The sequence below is a fragment of the Manis javanica genome, chromosome 14 (genome assembly GCF_040802235.1).
Source record: "Manis javanica isolate MJ-LG chromosome 14, MJ_LKY, whole genome shotgun sequence".
In the NCBI taxonomy this organism is placed as follows: Eukaryota; Metazoa; Chordata; class Mammalia; order Pholidota; family Manidae; genus Manis; species Manis javanica.
The window spans coordinates 47312872-47332981 of record NC_133169.1 but is presented as its reverse complement, the minus strand read 5'-3'; the positions used below and the strand labels follow the sequence as shown (position 1 = coordinate 47332981).

General features: G+C 41.4%; 1 protein-coding gene across 1 annotated transcript; it reads left to right on the top strand.

The window, feature by feature from the left end:
* Positions 1–9204: 9204 nt before the first annotated feature.
* On the top strand, positions 9205–12211 carry LOC118971083 (syncytin-1-like). Its single transcript, XM_073221113.1, has one exon. The coding sequence runs from the start codon at positions 9482–9484 to the stop codon at positions 11282–11284; it is 1803 nt and encodes a 600-aa protein (XP_073077214.1). The 5' UTR covers positions 9205–9481; the 3' UTR covers positions 11285–12211.
* The last annotated feature ends 7899 nt before the right edge of the window (positions 12212–20110 follow it).

Below are 20110 nucleotides of genomic sequence, written 5' to 3'. Positions count from 1 at the left end.
TATATACTGCAGGAGCTTGTAGCATTTGGTACTTCTGCCTACATACACCTTCTTAAGAATCATCTTTGAAATTAATGGTTACAAATAAATACTGACCTTATTTTGAATTTAAATTATGAGAAAGCTAGTGTGCATTATAAATTAGTGTTGCAATTGAAAATATAAGAATGTTTTCTATTTTGCATAAATTAATCCTGCAGGTCATTCTGCAAGCAAGAAAGTGCAATGATTCACAAGCTCTTGCCAATCAGGACTGAACAAATGTCAGAAACAGTGGTTATCAAAATTATATCATGGAAAAAATGAATTTCTTTTTCATTATCCATTTGTCTTTGGATCTCTGTAAAATAGAGGATTTGGAGAGGCAAACTCATTCTTCCAGGATTCCCTTATAAAATAAATTATCTGCCAAATGCATTCACATCATATTTTGTAAATATGTGCTTTACAGTACTACCTCCATCACAAGACTATGCTTTATCCTTGTCAGAAATGCGCAGTTGTGAGGTAATTATACTAGAATTAGTTTGATGTGTAGAATTGCAATGTGGTAACCAAGACACAGTGTTTTATTTAGAGATGCCTCAGTATATCAATCTATCACCAAGACAAATAGCGTCCAGGGTGGGCAGACATGACAGCAGGTTTTTCATTTCTCAGCCCCCAGGTGCCCTGGATCAGAGAGCGTCAGACAGCAGTAGACTGGGCATAGTGGGAGTGGCCTGACTGGGAACGGCCCACCCGTTATCTTTGGGAAATTCTGCATCAACAGGAGAGTGTTAAGCCTTCAGATGTAGCACAGGGTTTCTAAAGCACGATAGTTACAACACATGTCTTACTGCAAAACTGAGTTACATTTTCTGATTTGTACAAACATGAAATCCAGGTTTTGTTGGATTTTGAAATCCACGAATATACTCAGGGTGAACTGGAGAAGTTTCCAGCACTGATGACGTGGAGTCCTTATCACAGAACAAGTCCCTTGGTATTTGTTCAGAGTTCATTAAACAATTTAGAGGTGAGGAAGGACTTGCTGTATTACACATCAGAGAACTAAGGCATAGAAACTAAACAAAGCCAGGAACTGTGTCTTTCAGCAATGGGTGGTGTTATTTAGACCATGACGAGAGGAAGAGAAAGTGTACATTTTGTTGACTCCTGGAATTTTGAGTTAGAATTCCCACAGGTTAGGAAACAGCTGAAACTATAGGTGGTGGGTCATTGCCATTTAGACCCAGGCTGAAGTAAGCAAATGAACTAAGAAATTATACTGAAAGTATAAATACTGTTTAATTGATAATAAATGCTTACTTATAAATCCTGAAAGAGTTTAGACAAGCCTCTTACTGAGGCAATATTATCCTGTTTTTACCATTCACTCACCAATGTTTAAGTGCACAAGTGTCACACATATAAACACACCCTTTCCATCCAGTGCAAACAGCAGGAACTACTGAGATGAACTTAGCAGCAATCAAAGAGCCTGGCTTTATTTTCCAATTAATGATAATCAATGTTAGGTTAAAAAAACTAACCTTTTTATTGTTTTCTAAGTGACATCCATTCCCTACTGCTGACCATGAACTCTCTATGCAGGGTGTCCTTGCAGAAAACAGTCATAGAAGTCAAAGAAACCACTGCCCAGACATATCTGTGCATTTTACTGGTCCTGTCCCTTGACCCTGGGGTGGGGGGAGGGGGCTGCCAACCTCTTCATGTCTTACTCCTTCAGCTGTGAGATTACAATAGTATTGGGACTTTACTCTCTTGCTTGTGCTGATTACAATTATTAATAAATAACAACTTCAATACCTTCAACAACCAGTGTTGATTGTGAACATTACCACTGCCAAATCTTTTTTTATTAAAGTATTGTTGATACAATTTTATATTGGTTTCAAATATACAACACAGTAGTTCAACTGTTACCCATATTATTAAATCCTCAACCCCTCTAGTGTGGTTGCTATCAACTTAGAAAGATGTTACAGAGCCACTGACTACACTCTCCATGCTGGGACCAATTTATATTGTCACTGTAAATTATTGTGCCTCTTTATCATCCTCCCCCACCACCAACCTCAACCCCTCCCCCATTATAACCACTAGTAACTTCTCAGTGTCTATGAGTCTAGTGCTGTTTTGTTCCTTCTGTTTTGCTTTGTTTTTGTAGTACACATATAGCTGAAGTCATATGGCATTTCTCTTTCTCCATGTGGCTTATTTCACTGAGAGTAATACCCTCTACATCCATCCATGTTTTTAAAGATGTCAAGATTTCTTCCCTTTTTATGGCTGAATAATATTCCTTTGTGTATTCATACCACCTCTTCTTTATCCATTCATTTATTAATGGACAGTTAGGTTGCTTCCATATCTTGGCTATTGCAAATACTGCACCAATAAGCATAGGAGTGCATATATCTTCTTGAATCAGGGATTCTGTTTTCTTCAGGTAAATTCCTAGGAGTAGAATTACTGGGTGAAATGTAGATCTATTTTTAGTTTTTTGAGGAACCTCCATAGCGCTTTCCACAGCAGTTGCACCGATTTACTTTCCCACTAACAGTGCAGGGGTGTTCCTGTTTATCCGCATCCTCAGCAGTGTTTGTGATTTCTTGTGTTTTGGATGGTGGCCGCATTAACTGGTCTGAGGTGATAACTCACTTTGGTTTGGATTTGCATTTCCCTGATGATTAGCGATGTGGAGCATCTTTTCATGTGCCTGTTGGCCATTTTATTTCTTCTTTGGAGAAGTGTCTGTTCAGGTCTCCTGTCCACTTTTTAATCAGGTTATTTGTTTTTTTGGATGTTGGGGCAAATGAGTTATTTGGGTATTTTGGGTGTTAACCCTTTATCAGGTAAGTTGTTAATGAATATATTCTCCCAGACTGTTGGATGTCTTTATGTTCTGCTGATGGTATCCTTTGCTGTACATTTGCTGTACAAAAGCTATTTAGTTTGATGCCATCCCACTTGATCATTTCTTATTTTGTTTCCTCTCATAAAGTTTTCAAAAACTTCTAAACACATATATTAGTTAATTTAGAATAGTCCTGCTAGAAAATGATGAAACCGGTACACAGGGTTTTATTAACTTGACAAATGTGTATAGCTAGTAGGAACAATGAGAAGCTACAGATAAACACACACACATGCTACATTTGAAATGGTCACTACAGATAATTCACATGTCCATCAACACAACTAGGTAACATTGTCTTTATTGTCTATTTTTGTTTACAGTACACAGTCCACTCCTGGGGACCACAGTATTGGATGAAATGATCAACTATACACGGGTCACTGAGTTCCTTCTCCTGGGATTCTCTGAGGACCCGGCGATGCAGACCCTCCATGGCTGCCTGTTCCTCATGGCTTACCTGGTATCGCTGTTAGGAAATGGACTCATCATCATGCTCATTACTTGGGACCCTCAGCTTCACACACCCATGTACTTCTTTCTGAAGAACCTGTCGTTCATAGATCTCTGCTACATCTCTGTCACTGTTCCAAAGTTTGCTCTCAACTCCCTGATAAATAGGAACAAAATATCCTTCCTTGGATGTGTTTTCCAGCTGCTGTTCTTTGTAACATTTGGTGTTTCTGAATTGGCCATCCTCACAGTGATGTCCTATGACCGCTACGTGGCCATCTGCCATCCGCTGCACTATGAGACCATCTTGAACAAGGGGGCCTGTGGGCAGATGGTGGTGGCTTCATATGTCAGTGGGGGGGTCTCTGGAGCCATGCACACGGCAGCGACATTTTCCATAACTTTTAGCTCCAACAAGATCCATCATTTCTTTTGTGACATCCCTCAGATTATTTTGATCTCAGATTTCAAAATGAACACAAGTGAAATGTCAGTGACAGCTTTTGTTGCAAGTATCTCACTAGCATGTTTCATTTCTATTTTATATTCCTATGTGTACATCTTCTCTGCTGTCTCAAGGATCTCCTCCCTGGAGGGCAGGTCCAAAGCCCTCTCCACCTGCCTCTCTCATCTGGTTGTTGTGACTTTGTTTCTTTCAACAGGTGCCATAGCGTACCTGAAGCCAGCCTCTGAGTTGAAGTCCATTGTAGACCTGGTTTTGTCTGTATTTTACACAGTGGTTCCTCCATCAGTAAACCCCATCATATACAGCCTTAGAAACAAGGACGTAAAGGTAGCTCTGGGAAAACTCCTCACAGTTTTAGTAATTAAGTCAAATTAAATATATTTGAGTAGTTTAGATAGAGTTTTCTCCTTTGTTCAAACACATATCCCTTTCAAATTTTATATTTTATATAAAGTGGCTGTTTCATATTGTTAATGTACTATATAAGTCATTTGGGAATGGCAATAGATCTGTCAGTGCAGCATGTTCTTCAGACAAATGGAAGAAAACAAAGATACCAGTGAAACACTATTACTGTGGTATATTTGGGCAGTGGCCAGCAAAAATTTTTTAGCAGTATAAATAAAAATTTTTGTAATCTAGACTTCCTCATTGCAAAATTAGTTTAGGAGGTTATGAGTAATAACATGTTATGTGCCCATTTTCTCAAGAAAAACTTCATTGGCAATATTATTTATTAAACAAAATCTAATATAGTTGTTACAACCTGGCCCTGCACAAGAATGATCCTACAGTTTATCAAATATGTTGCTTACATTTCCTAGATTTTCAGCACCCTTACCACTATATCATTTCCTGTCATGTGGATCCACACCCTACTTTTATTGTCCCCACAACCTCAGTATGGACAGCCTGGCCCAGGTATGAAACCATGGCCCTTGCTGTTCAGACTGTCAGAAGGAGAGATCATTTGTCCTTATAATTGAAGAATGCAGTTTTCCTTTCTCTTGTAGGCTTACAATTAAATAGAAAATAAAGGAGTGTGTGGGTGGAGGGAAGGCTGCTCTCTCCTAGTGTTTTTACTTTCTTCCTCCTGCCAAGAGGCTTCCCAGTTATGTCCCTCTCCAGGACAAGGAGGCGAGACCACCTGTGCACCACACTGTCCCACTGCAACAATATGCTGTTTACAGTACACATTCAGTAAGTGCCTCATGTCAATGGTGCTATTTCCCTGGGTTCATTTTGACACTTGCCATTACAAAAAAGCCTCCATTACAATGGTTTAAGAACATGTGATTACGTTCTGGGCAGTGTCAGAGGTGACATGACATGGAACTTAAGGGACATGTGCTCATAGTCAGGAGCCCCTTCTCCTTCCCCCCGTGGTGCTCATGGGAATGCGGCTTTGGTGTGGAGGCATTTGGAGCATGTCACAGACATCCACTTACCCAGGACACAGCCATCCCGTGGGATTCCAGCAGAAATGCCTACATACATTCACCAAAAGTCATGCCCAGTAATTTATGTTGCAGAGACTGGAAACTAACACTATGCTGTAACCCAGTCAAAGAGTTATATTTTATTTCTGATGGTGACATTGAGAGAAACAATATTGGTTCGGACAATCACAATCATAATAAAAAAGAGATTGACAAAAGCAGACCTCATAGGATGATCCCATTAATAACAGACATAGTCATGCTTACTAATTGACAGTTTGAAGTCATTCAATTGCTTCACCTTGAAAGGTCAATGACTGAAAGTGGATAAAAACTATACTGTTGGAGTGGTAGTAATTTTTATTCTTGTTTCAATCCCATAGTATGTTTATAAAAATGATCAAGCTGTATGCTTTCTTTTTTGTGAATTACTCATATTGTTACACTTTGGTATACAATAAAAGCTTACAATGCAATATCCACAAATCAAGAGATAAGATAAAATATCACACGTAGTACACATATTCTATAATCTTTCTCATAGATATACCTAATTCATGATTAAGGAACAATTGTCAGGTTTAACTTTATATTGTTGGGAGCTGGGGCTATGTCTCTTCTCTCACGTCTGAACGCAGCATGAGAAAGCACAAGCTTGAGAGCAACCGGTGCAGTCTTTGGAAGTTATCTGCTCACAAAAACATATTTTGTCCTTGAAGATGAGCTAAGACTCCTCGCTCTGAAAATAGGGAGACTTTGAGGATGTGTGAAAACACCTCCCCGCCAGCGCCACCTAAGGTCCAATTATCTCCTGACCCACCCCTTACTTGCTACTTGTATAAATTGAGCCTGTAAACAATAAACTTTGCCAGCTTGATCAGACACCCTGTCTTGCTGGTCGTTCTTTGTGTCCCTTGCTTGTTCATTTCTGCAGGCGTCTCCGGCTACACTCCACATTAATCCCGCGGGTCGGGACAACTGGCGCCCAACGTGGGGCCCCCCGGGACTCCTGCTGAAACGTCTGCTCGGAAGCCCTGGCCAGGCATTCATTTGAGTCACCGCACGGGTATTGACCTGATGTCGACTCTGCATGGAGAAGGATCACTGCGGCTCACCCGTCCGTAACACAGATCCTTGAGAGGTGAGTAGACGAATTCCCCAAGCAAGATTCCAGACAACCTCTTGGGTGTTCGGCAGTCCATTTGATCTTATCACTTTCCTCCAGTTTGCTGCCGCGATTTATTCCTTGTTTTGTTCACTGGCCGTTCCTCTCTGAAAACCTTGTGTTTACTTTGGGCTAAAGGTCGTTCACCTCGAAGGCATACCCGGGGGACTCCGACTCCAGAGTCCCTGCCCTAGAGGGTCCGAGCAGGCGGATTGTACCTGCCGACTGTCCTACGTAAACAAGGGCTCGTCTGAGCTGACGAGAGTGGCTCCAGTGTTTCAGGACATTGATGTAATTGCAGCTAAATTGGAGGAAAGGATTCAAATTTTTACAGTGCAAGGGTTGCGGCCATAGTGATGGGCAACTCTCTGAACTCCCATGAAGTCTTCCTTACTGGACTCAAGGAGTCCCTCAGGACACGAGGAATTAGGGTTAAAAGAAAAGACCTTAGGTATTTTTTTACTTTTATCCATGAGACTTGTCCCTGGTTTCCCCTAGAGGGCACTATTGATCACAAACAGTGGAAAAGAGTTGGTGATGCCCTTCAAGATTTTTATCGGACCTTTGGCCCTGAAAAAGTTCCTGTCTCAGCATTTTCATATTAGAACCTTATTCATGACGTCCTTGAAGTTCATTCACAAGATCCCGACATTAAAACTATAATCAAAACAGGAGAAAAAGCTCTCAGAGAGGACTCCCGACCGCCCTCTGCCTGCCCTTCAGTAGCCGTAGATATTCTTGACGAACCCATAATTCCTACTAACAAATCCCCTGAATTTCAACCAGACACAGAATCCCCAAATACCCATGATAAAATTGATACCCAGGACATAGCTGATCCCCCTAAGATTCCAAATATTTATCCCGCACTTACGTCCTTTAAATGGCAAACAACCAGGACATTTTGCTCGCCAGTGCCAGGCAGAGACTCAGCCTCACCCGCCTCGCACTTCCCTGCCTCATACACCCCTAACTCATACTCCCCCCCAAAACCCTATGCCCTCGGTGTCGGCGTAGTTTCCATTGGGCTAATGAATGCCGTTCTAAAACGAATATTGAAGGTACCCCCCTTCCACCACTCCAGGGAAACTCCCAGAGGGGCCAGCCCCTGGCCCCACCACTGAATACGAACCAAGGGGCTATCAGGTTCATTCCCCAAGCTCAACAACAGCAAATCCTCCCTGCGCAAGCATCAGCTCCCTCTCCCGTGCCACCCCAGGAAGCGCAGGCTTGAACCTCTGTTCCGCCACCGACACAATATTAGTACCCGATCAAGGTATTCAGTTGCTCCCCACAGAAACCTATGGACCGTTACCCTCCAGTACCTTTGGTCTAATATTAGGACGGGGGAGCTCTACATTAGCTGGCCTTCATATTGTACCAGGAGTTATTGATAATGATTATACAGGACAAATTACCCTCCTAGCTTCTGCTCCGACAGGCCCAATATCTATTTACAAAAGAAAAAGAATAGCTCAACTCCTATTGCTCCCGTTAGACTTAACAAACAAAAGTTACAATAAAAATTTCAGATTGAATGCTGCCTTTAGTTCCTCTGATGCTTATTGGGTGCAACAAATTACCACTGAACGGCCTTTGTTAACCCTACAATTAGATAGCAAGTCCTTCGAAGGTTTAGTTGATACAGGAGCAGATGCTACAGTAATATCAGCCCAACAGTGGCCTCCCAGTTAGCCCTGCAGTACGTCCATAACCCATCTCAAAGGCATTGGTCAATCTACTAACCCAAAGCAAAGTTCTAAAATCTTAATTTAGAAAGATAAGGAGGGAAATTCAGGACAAGTCCAACCTTACATAGTCGCTGGATTGCCCATTAATCTATGAGGCCGTGACATTCTATCCCAATTGAAGCTCGTCATGGCCAGCCCAAATGACATAATTGCCCGACAAATGCTTAATCAAGGCTATCTGCCTGGCCAAGGTTTAGGAAAATACAGTCAAGGCATAAAAGAACCCCTTACTGTTATACCCAAGAATGACCGTTTCACATATTCTGTTACAACCGATGCAGTTACCAAAGCTAGCCAATATCATGCTCTTCACCATGTGAATGCTCATACTCTTCGGCTTTTATTTAAACTCACCAGAGAACAAGCTAAGCAGATTGTTAAAAATTGTTCAGGGTGTGTTACCTCACTGCCCCTCCCCCATTTAGGAGTCAACCCGAGAGGTTTACTCCCTAATGAGATCTGGCAAATGGATGTTACCCATATTCCTGAGTTTGGAGCTCTTAAATATACCCATGTGACTATCGATACTTACAGTGGTTTTATATTTGCCACCCTTCACAGTGAGGAAGCCACTAAGAATGTCATAGCCCATGTTCTTCAATGCATTACTGTTATTGGTAAGCCTCAGACTATTAAAACAGACAATAGACCTGGATACACTTCGCAAGCGTTCCAAAATTTTTGTCACCAATTTCAAATCAAGCATATCACTGGTATCCCGTACAACCCCCAAAGACAAGGAATAGTCGAGCGGGCCCATCAGACAATAAAGAGTACAATTAACAAACTTAAAACCAACACAGCATACCCTATAAGAGGCTCTCCAAAAAACCTCCTTAATCATGCTTTATTTACACTCAATTTCTTACAATTAGATAGCCACAATAAGTCAGCCGCCGACAGGTTGTGGCACCAAGAAACAAAAACCCAATTTGCAGAAGTCCTATGGAAAGATCCTTTAACTTTTAAATGGCATGGTCCCAACCCAGTTCTTATCTGGGGTAGAGGTCACGCCTGTGTTTATGATACACAGGGAAACGGACCTCGATGGTTACCCGAACGCCTTGTTAAACCCATCAATACTTCTTCAAAACGAAATTGTAATAATTCAATACATTCCAGGGAGGAGAATCCACCCTGAGAACAGTTTTTCCTTGCCTTTCAGGGAGAAGATAAATATTCATCATCATTGGACAAGGTAAGCCCATCTGACCTTTGTTAGCACAGTTGTAGGCCCACTACCAGTGATCTTGCCTATTTTCATTTAAACCCTAAAATGTCATCATGTCTACTACCCATTCCCTTATCGCTACTGTAATAGTCACTGTTGTCCTAGGAGGGTTTGGACCCCCTCCAAATAAGGAAGAACTCCTCATTCAGCTGTATGGAAGCCCTTGTGATTGTAAGGGAGGAGTGATGGATTTAGAACCTAGCCTGAGAGGACATACACAAATAACATCTCAAGGGACAAAATATTTACCTGGTCAAATTATTACCAGAAGACCCGTAGACTGCCAAGACAAACTAGCATACCTCACAGCAGATATCTCTGCATCTGGAGTGGGTTGGACTCCCCAGTCTTGGAAATGTGTAAGAAAACCCAAAATTATACCTACAATTGATGGCAAACCAGGGCCTTGTCCCGACCCCTGCCAAAAAGCCACTGAATTACACTCTACCTGTTACCGCACTGTCCAACAGTGCACTGGTGCCGATGGCAAAAAATATCTAACAGCCATCTTACAAAATGGTTATGCTGGTTCCTTTGGAGGCGAGTATGATTATAGCAACCCCCAAGGACATTCTAAATATGCTCAAGCCTCCTGTCATGGTAAACTTGGCAAGGCGACCTGCTGGCCACTGCAAGCCCCAATCCACATATCTGATGGTGGTGGACCAACAGATCAGGTGAGAGAAGCCCAAGTTCAAAAGAAAATTGAAAAAATTATCAAAGAAATATACCCTCCCCTAGAGTATCACCCTCTAGCCTTGCCCAAGTCTCGTGGCATAGATCTTGACACCCAGACTGCTGATATTCTAAAAGCCACCCATAGCGCACTAAACGCTACTAATCCCAGCCTTGCTGAAAATTGCTGGCTATGCATGACCCTTGGTACGCCTATGCCCCTCGCAATTCCCACTAACGCTACCACTACACTGCCAGAACAGAATTGTACTCTTAACTCACCCTTTAGAGTACAGCCTGTAGGATTTAACACATCCCTATGCATACAAAAGCAGCCCCAGAATAATAGTGATGACGTGAACGTAAGATTTGCCTCTTTCACAAATTGCTCCCAAGTTTCTAATTATTCCTCAGCTCTCTGCCCTGCTATTGGACAAGTTTTTATCTGTGGAGGAAACCTGGCCTTCACTGCCTTACCCTCAAATTGGACTGGGTTATGTGTGCAAGCCAGTATTCTCCCAGATATTGATATTATCCCAGGAGAAAAACCTATCCCCATACCCAGCTTTGAGTATATGGCAGGGCATTCACGCTCTAAAAGAGCCATCCAGCTTATCCCAATCCTAGTAGGCCTCGGGATTACTACCGCAATGGCCACAGGAACAGCAGGGGCAGGAATAGCCATACATTCCTACCATAAGTTATCCCATCAATTAATTAATGATGTTCAAACACTCTCAGGAACAATCAATGATCTCCAGGACCAAATTGACTCACTTGCAGAGGTAGTTTTGCAAAATCGTCGAAGTTTAGATCTTCTCACAGCAGAACAGGGAGGTATCTGTTTAGCCTTACAGGAAAAATGCTGCTTCTATGCCAATAAGTCCGGCATTGTTCGAGATAAAATAAAGATTCTCCAAGAAGATCTCGAGAGAAGAAGGAAAGAACTTCAGAACAACCCTCTTTGGACAGGACTAAATGGACTCCTCCCATACCTCCTTCCTATATTAGGCCCCCTTTTAGGATTACTACTAGTACTTTCTTTCGGCCCCTGGGCTTTTCAAAAACTTACAATGTTAATCAAACAGCAAATTGACTCCCTCGTAGCAAAACCCATACAAGTTCATTATCACCGCCTTGCTTTAGCTGACCAAGGTGTGAATCTTTACATAGAGCCCTGAGCTGGCGACAAAATAAACCAGGAATGAGCTATGTCAAGGTTTCTTGTCCTGTCCCTTGACAACATCTCTGGGCAATTAAGGCAGGTAGTCAATGACGGGTAATTAAGAGGTTGTACCTGCAGAAATACAGGACAGACATAAGACCTCTGATAAAAATAACAAGGGCCGATCTAATACTGGGGCAAGCTCCTATTTATGTAGGCCGATCCAGTATTAGAGCAAGCTCCCCTGAAGATATCAGGCCGACTCCAAAAAGAGGCAAGCTCCTGAAAAACAGAAGCCAGGTACAAAACCTCTAAACCTAAGACAGGCACCGTCTACCCAGTAGATAAAAAGCTCCAAGTTCCTGTCCCAATCCCTCCTAACTCATCCAACAAGCCTTAAGAAACCTGCATTATTTGAAATTGCAGACGGCTCCCCCACTTGTAAATCATAAGATCTAAAGTCAAGTATGATAGCCAGTGACGGGTAAGATATGGTTGAATAGTAAATACCAACCTAAGACAGAGAGTGGTCGACAGAGGACTATGCCCCCATGACGGGTAAGGATTTACTTCAACCGTACAACCTAAGACAGGCACATACCTTGACCCAGTCTGAGTTAGGCTGGTTATTTTATTAAAGAAAAAAGGGGGAGATGTTGGGAGCCGGGGCTATGTCCCTTCCCCCACGTCTGAACGCAGCATGAGAAAGCACAAGCTTGAGAGCAACCGGTGCAGTCCTTGGAAGTTATCTGCTCACAAAAACATATCTTGTCCTTGAAGATGAGCCAAGACTCCTCGCTCTGAAAATAGGGAGACCTTGAGGATGTGTGAAAACACCTCCCCGCCAGCGCCACCTAAGGTCCAATTATCTCCTGACCCACCCCTTACTTGCTACTTGTATAAATTGAGCCTGTAAACAATAAACTTTGCCAGCTTGATCAGACACCCTGTCTTGCTGGTCGTTCTTTGTGTCCCTTGCTTGTTCATTTCTGCAGGCGTCTCCGGCTACACTCCACGTTAATCCCGCGGGTCGGGACATTATATATTAAAATGTTCAAAGGATGTGGAGAGAGGGCAACCCTCTTACCCTGTTGGTGGGGATACACACTAGCACAGCCACTGTGGAAAGCTGTGTGGACATCCATCAAAGTCTCAAGTAGAAATACTACACAACCCAGTAATTCCTCTTCTAGGAATTTACCCAAGGAAAAAAAGTGTAACTTGAAAAGCTATATGCTATGTATTCCATGTTTATTGCTGCATTATTTACAAGAGGTGTTCATCAGTAGATGAAACGATAGATTATTCATAACCACATTTGGTCTGGTGCTACATGGACACCCAAATAAACCCTTGAAAATTAAAAAAATAAAAGATGAATGAATGAATTGGAAGTGGGACATATATACAATGGAAAAGTATTCAGCCATAAAAAAGAAAGAAATGTCACTATTTGCAACAACATGGATAGACCTAATGAACATTATGTTAATTGAAATAAGTCATTTAGAGAAAGACAAGTGCCATATGATTTCATTTGTAAGAAGAATCTAAATATAAAACAAAATAAAATTAACAAGACTGCAGTGGTTATAGACACTGAGAAGAGACTGGTGATTACAGTGGGGAAAGGGATGGGATTGGTGGGTGAAACTGGTGGAGGGGATAAAGAGGCACAAAATCTCAATGCTAGTATAAATTAGTCATGGGGGTGAAAGTATAGCATAGAGAATATAGTCAACAATCATGTAACATTTTCCTATGTTGTCAGATAGTAACTATGCAATTTGTGATGAGCATCTCATAATGTAGACAGCCATTGAATCACTAATGTATACTTGAATAGAATAGAATATTGTATGTCAACTGTATGTCAGTAAAAACAAATCAATCAATAAATAGTCCTCGGCAAAAAAGTACAAATAAGTACAAAATTTAATTCCTGGTGAAACTAATAAAGAAATAAGGAAGTTATTACCTACTGTGAAGTACCAAAGAATTCTCCTACTCTTTAGATACATTTTGTTCCTCTTCTTCGTTAGTCATTACAAGGGTATCTTTATTTCATGAAATTGTATTGATCCATTTTTATGGGATAATATATAAAGAAGACATCATTAGAAATGTTATGTCAAAAATATAAGATATTGGAAAAATGAAACACTGCTCCTAAACAGAACTTTAACAAAATTGGCATAATAAAATAATAGAAAAAAGAATATTTCTACATCTATTAACAAAATTAAATTTTCAATTAAAAACATTCTAAATGAAAAATTCAACATACCATTGAATTCTAACATATTTAAGGGAATTATTAATTCTGTCAAAAATATAAAAAATGATTTAATACATTCACCATGTTACCTAATTTTAAATAAGTCTTAGCAAAATAGGAATATAAAGGGCCATCTATGTTCTGATAAACAGAATTATAATAAATATCAAACCAGACAAATATGAAATGTTTGCTATTCTTCTAAATTGAAGAAAAATACAGTGACAGTATAATCTAAGATTGCTCTAGATTTTATAAACAATGAAATAAAATATGTAAAGTATTTATAGCAAATATTGGAAAATTTTTAGAGTATATTTAATATGGACTTAAGGATATTTTCAAAAATATTCCATCTCTAAAATGTAGGAGTATATGTCCTCTCTGACAACATGGATAAACCTGGAGGATATTATATATATAAAGTGAAATAAGCTAGACACATAACGACAAATAATAAATTGTCTTGGGAGGGGCGGAGCCAGGATGGCGGCGTGAGTAGAGCAGTGGAAATCTCCTCCCCAAAACACATAGAGCTATGAAAATATAACAAAGAAAAATCTTCCTAAAATAGAGACCACAGGACACAGGACAACATCCAGACCACATCCATACCTGCAAGAACCCAGTGCCTTGCGAAGGGGGTAAGATACAAGCCCCGGCCCGGCGGGACCCGAGCACCCTTCCCCCCGGGCTTCCGGTGGGTGGAAAGAAACTGGAGCGGTTTTTTTTTGGCAAGTGCTTTTTGGAAGCGTTAAAGGGACGGGCCCCCATTGCTAGGGAGGCAGGGTGGCGGGACCGGTGAGCAGGTGCCTGGGACTGGTGCCTGAGGACAAAGAATATCCCGTGTTTCTCCTTGCGGGACCAGCGGGCGGGTGCCTGAGACCGGCGCCTGAGGACAGAGGAAATCGCGCGTTTTCCCCCTTTTTTTTTTCTCTTTTTGGCAAGCGCTTTTTGGAAGCCTTAAAGGGACAGGGACCCCGGTGCTAGGGAGGCAGGGCGGCAGGACTGGTGAGTGGGTGCCTGGGACCGGCAGCTGAGGACAAAGAATATCCCGCGTTTTTCCCTGCGGGACCGGTGGGCAGGTGCCTGAGACCAGCACTTGAGGACAGAGGAAATGGCGCGTTTTTCCCCTTTGTTTTCTCTTTTTTGTGAGTGCTTCTTGGAAGCCTTAAAGGGACAGGGACCCCGGTGCTAGGGAGGCAGGGCGGCGGGACTGGTGAGTGGGTGCCTGGAACCGGCACCTGAGGACAAAGAATATCCCGCATTTTTCCCTGTGGGACTGGTGGGCGGGTGCCTGAGACCGGCACCTGAGGACGGAGGAAATCGCGAGTTTTTCCCCTTTTTTTTTCTCTTTTTGGCAAGTGCTTTTTGGAAGCCTTAAAGGGACAGGGACCCTGGTGCTAGGGAGGCAGGGTGGCGGGACTGGTGAGTGGGTGCCTGGGACTAGCGCCTGAGGACAAAGAATATCGAGTGTTTTTTCCCTGCGGGACCGGTGGGTGGGTGCTTTTTGGAAGCCTTGAAGGGACAGGGACCCTGGTGCTAGGGAGACAGGGCAGCAGGACCAGTGAGTGGGTGCCTGGGACCGGCACCTGAGGACAAAAAAAAAATGCGTGTCTTTTCCTTTTTTTTTTTTCTTTCTGTTCCCTCTCTCATTGTTGCTGTTGTTGTTTTGGTTTGGAGAGTGCTTTTTGGAAGTCTTAAGGGGGCAGGACAGGTCACTTAGACCAGAGGCAGGGAATCTGGGGATCTCTGGGCACTCTAACCCCCTGGGCAGCAGGGAGCACAGAGGCCCCTTGCAGAGATAAATAGACTCCCGGCCGCTCCCCCTCCAACGGGGCTCCACCATTTTGGAGGAGCAGCCCCAGCCAGGCCAAGCCCACAGCAACAGCAGAGATAAACCCCATAGCAACTGGGAAACAGAAGCCCTGTCTGCGCACAGCTGCCCAGCACAAGCCACTAGAGGTCGCTATTCTCCCAGGAGAAGGCCACAAACCAACAAGAAGGGAAGCTCTTCCAGCGGTCACTTCTACCAGCTCTGCAAACTATCTCTATCACCATGAAAAGGCAAAACTACAGGCAGACAAAGATCACAGAGACAACACCTGAGAAGGAGACAGACCTAACCAGTCCTCCTGAAAAAGAATTCAAAATAAAAATAATGAACATGCTGACAGAGATGCAGAGAAAAATGCAAGAGCAATGGGATGAGATGCAGAGAAAAATGCAAGAGCAGAGTGATGAAGTCCGGAAGGAGATCACAGATGTCATGAAGGAGATCACAGAAGTGAAACAATCCCTGGAAGGATTTATAAGCAGAATGGATAAGATGCAAGAGGCCATTGAAGGAATAGAAGCCAAAGAACAGGAACGTATAGAAGCTGACATAGAGCGAAATAAAAGGATCTCTAGGAATGAAACAACACTAAGAGAACTATGTGACCAAGCCAAAAGGAATAATATTCGTATTATAGGGATACCAGAAGAAGAAGAAAGAGGAAAAGGGATAGAAAGTCTCTTTGAAGAAATAATTGCTGAAAACTTCCCCAAACTGGGGGAGGAAATAATCAAACAGACCATGGAATTACACAGAACTCCCAACAGAAAGGATCCAAGGAGGACAACACCAAGACACATAGTAATTAAAATGGCAAGGATCAAGGACAAGGAAAGAGTTTTAAAGGCAGCTACAGAGAAAAAGGTCACCTATAAAGGAAAACCCATCAGGCTAACATCAGACTTCTTGACAGAAACCCTACAGGCCAGAAGAGAATGGCATGATATACTTAATGCAATGAAACAGAAGGGCCTTGAAACAAGGATACTGTATCCAGCACGACTATCATTTAAATATGATGGCGGGATTAAACAATTCCCAGACAAGCAAAAGCTGAGGGAATTTGCTTCCCACAAACCACCTCTACAGGGCATCCTACAGGGAATGCTCTAGATGGGAGCACCCCTAAAAAGAGCACAGAACAAAACACACAACATATGAAGAATGGAGGAGGAGGAATAAGAAGGGAGAGAAGAAAAGTATCTCAGACAGTGTATATAACAGCTCAATAAGCGAACTAAGATAGGCAGTAAGACACTAAAGAAGCTGACCTTGAACCCTTGGTAACCACGAATCTAAAGCCTGCAATGGCAATAAGGACGTATCTCTCAATAGTCACCCTAAATGTAAATGGACTTAATGCACCAATCAAAAGACACAGAGTAATAGAATGGATAAAAAAGCAAGACCCATCTATATGCTGCTTACAAGAAACTCACCTTAAACCCAAAGATAAGCATAGACTAAAAGTCAAGGGATGGAAAAGCATATTTCAGGCAAACAACAGTGAGAAGAAAGCAGGGGTTGCAGTACTAATATCAGACAAAATAGACTTCAAAACAAAGAAAGTAACAAGAGATAAAGAAGGATACTACATAATGATAAAGGGCTCAGTCCAACAAGAGGATATAACCATTCTAAATATATATGCACCCAATACAGGAGCACCAGCATATGTGAAGCAAATATTAACAGAACTAAAGAGGGAAATAGACTGCAATGCATTCATTGTAGGAGACTTCAACACACCATTCACCCCAAAGGATAGATCCACCGGGCAGAAAATAAGTAAAGACACACAGGCACTGAACAACACACTAGAAAACAGATGGACCTAATAGACATCTATAGAACTCTACATCCAAAAGCAACAGGATATACATTCTTCTCAAGTGCACATGGAACATTCTCCAGAATAGACCACATACTAGCTCACAAAAAGAGCCTCAGTAAATGCCAAAATATTGAAATTCTACCAACCAACTTTTCAGACCACAAAGGTATAAAAGTAGAAATAAATTCTACAAAGAAAACAAAAAGGCTCACAAACACATTGAGGCTTAACAACATGCTACTAAATAATCAATGGATCAATGAATAAATCAAAATAGAGATCAAGGAATATATAGAAACAAATGACAACAACAACACTAAGCCCCAACTTCTGTGGGATGCAGCGAAAGCAGTCTTAAGAGGAAAGTATATAGCAATCCAGGCACACTTGAAGAAGGAAGAACAATCCCAAATGAATAGTCTCACATCACAATTATCAAAACTGGAAAAAGAAGAACAAATGAGGCCTAAAGTCAGCAGAAGGAGGGACATAATAAACATCAGAGAAGAAATAAATAAAATTGAGAAGAATAAAACAATAGCAAAAATCAACGAAACCAAGAGCTGGTTCTTTGAGAAAATGAAATAGATAAGCCTCTAGCCCAACTTATTAAGAGAAAAAGAGAATGAACACAAATCAACATAATCAGAAATGAGAATGGAAAAATCACGACAGACTCCACAGAAATACAAAGAATTATTAAAGACTACTATGAAAACCTATATGCCAACAAGCTGGAAAATCTAGAAGAAATGGCCAACTACCTAGAAAAATACAACCTCCCAAGACTGACCAAGGAAGAAACACAAAAGTTAAACAAACCAATTACGAGCAAAGAAATTGAAACGGTAATCAAAAAACTACCCAACAACAAAACCCTGGGGCCGGACGGATTTACCTCGGAATTTTATCAGACACACAGAGAACACATAATACCCATTCTCCTTAAAGTGTTCCACAAAATAGAAGAAGAGGGAATACTCCCAAACTCATTCTATGAAGCCAACATCACCCTAATACAAAAACCAGGCAAAGACCCCACCAAAAAAGAAAATTACAGACCAATATCCCTGATGAATGTAGATGCAAAAATACTCAATAAAATATTAGCAAACAGAATTCAACAGTGTATCAAAAGGATCATACACCATGACCAAGTGGGGTTCATCCCAGGGATGCAAGGATGGTACAACATTCGAAAATCCATCAACATCATCCACCACATCAACAAAAAGAAAGACAAAAACCACATGATCATCTCCACAGATGCTGAAAAAGCATTTGACAAAATTCAGCATCCATTCATGATAAAAACTCTCAGCAAAATGGGAATAGAGAGCAAGTACCTCAACATAATAAAGGCCATATGTGATAAACCCACAGCCAGCATTATACTGAACAGCGAGAAGCTGAAAGCATTTCCTCTGAGATCGGGAACCCACTGTTATTTAACATAGTACTGGAGGTCCTAGCTACGGCAATCAGACAAAACAAAGAAATACAAGGAATCCAGATTGGTAAAGAAGAAGTTAAACTGTCACTATTTGCAGATGATATGATACTGTACATAAAAAACCCTAAATACTCCACTCCAAAACTACTAGAACTGATATCGGAATACAGCAAAGTTGCAGGATACAAAATTAACACACAGAAATTTGTAGCTTTCCTAGACACTAACAACAAATCAATAGAAAGAGAAATCAGGAAAACAATTCCATTCACCATTGCATCAAAAAGAATAAAATACCTAGGAATAAACCTAACCAAAGAAGTGAAAGACTTATACTCTGAAAACTACAAGTCACTCTTAAGAGATATTAAAGGGGACACTAATAAATGGAAACTCATCCCATGCTCATGGCTAGGAAGAATTAATATTGTCAAAATGGCCATCCTGCCCAAAGCAATATACAGATTTGATGCAATCCCTCCCAAATTACCAGCAACATTCTTCAATGAATTGGAACAAATAATTCAAAAATTCATATGGAAACACCAAAGACCCCGAATAGCCAAAGCAATCCTGAAAAAGAAGAATAAAGTAGGGGGGATCTCACTCCCCAACTTCAAGCTCTACTACAAAGCCATAGTAATCAAGACAATTTGGTACTGGCACAAGAACAGAGCCACAGACCAGTGGAACAGATTAGAGACTCCAGAAATTAACCCAAACATATATGGTCAATTAATATTTGATAAAGGAGCCATGGACATACAATGGAAAAATGACAGTCTCTTCAACAGATGGTGCTGGCAAAACTGGACAGCTACATGTAGGAGAATGAAACTGGACCACTGTCTAACCCCATATACAAAGGTAAACTCAAAATGGATCAAAGACCTGAATGTAAGTCATGAAACCATTAAAGTCTTAGAAGAAAACATAGGCAAAAACCTCTTAGACATAAACATGAGTGATCTCTTCTTGAACATATCTCCCTGGGCAAGGAAAACAACAGCAAAAATGAGCAAGTGGGACTACATTAAGCTGAAAAGCTTCTGTACAGCGAAAGACACCATCAATAGAACAAAAAGGAACCCTACAGTATGGGAGAATATATTTGAAAATGACAGATCCGATAAAGGCTTGACGTCCAGAATATATAAAGAGCTCACACGCCTCAACAAACAAAAAACAAATAACCCAATTAAAAAATGGGCAGAGGAACTGAACAGACAGTTCTCAAAAAAAGAAATACAGATGGCCAAGAGACACATGAAAAGATTCTCCACATGGCTAATTATCAGAGAAATGCAAATTAAAACTACAATGAGGTATCACCTCACACCAGTAAGGATAGCTGCCATCCAAAAGACAAACAACAACAAATGTTGGCGAGGCTGTGGAGAAAGGGGAACCCTCCTACACTGCTGGTGGGAATGTAAATTA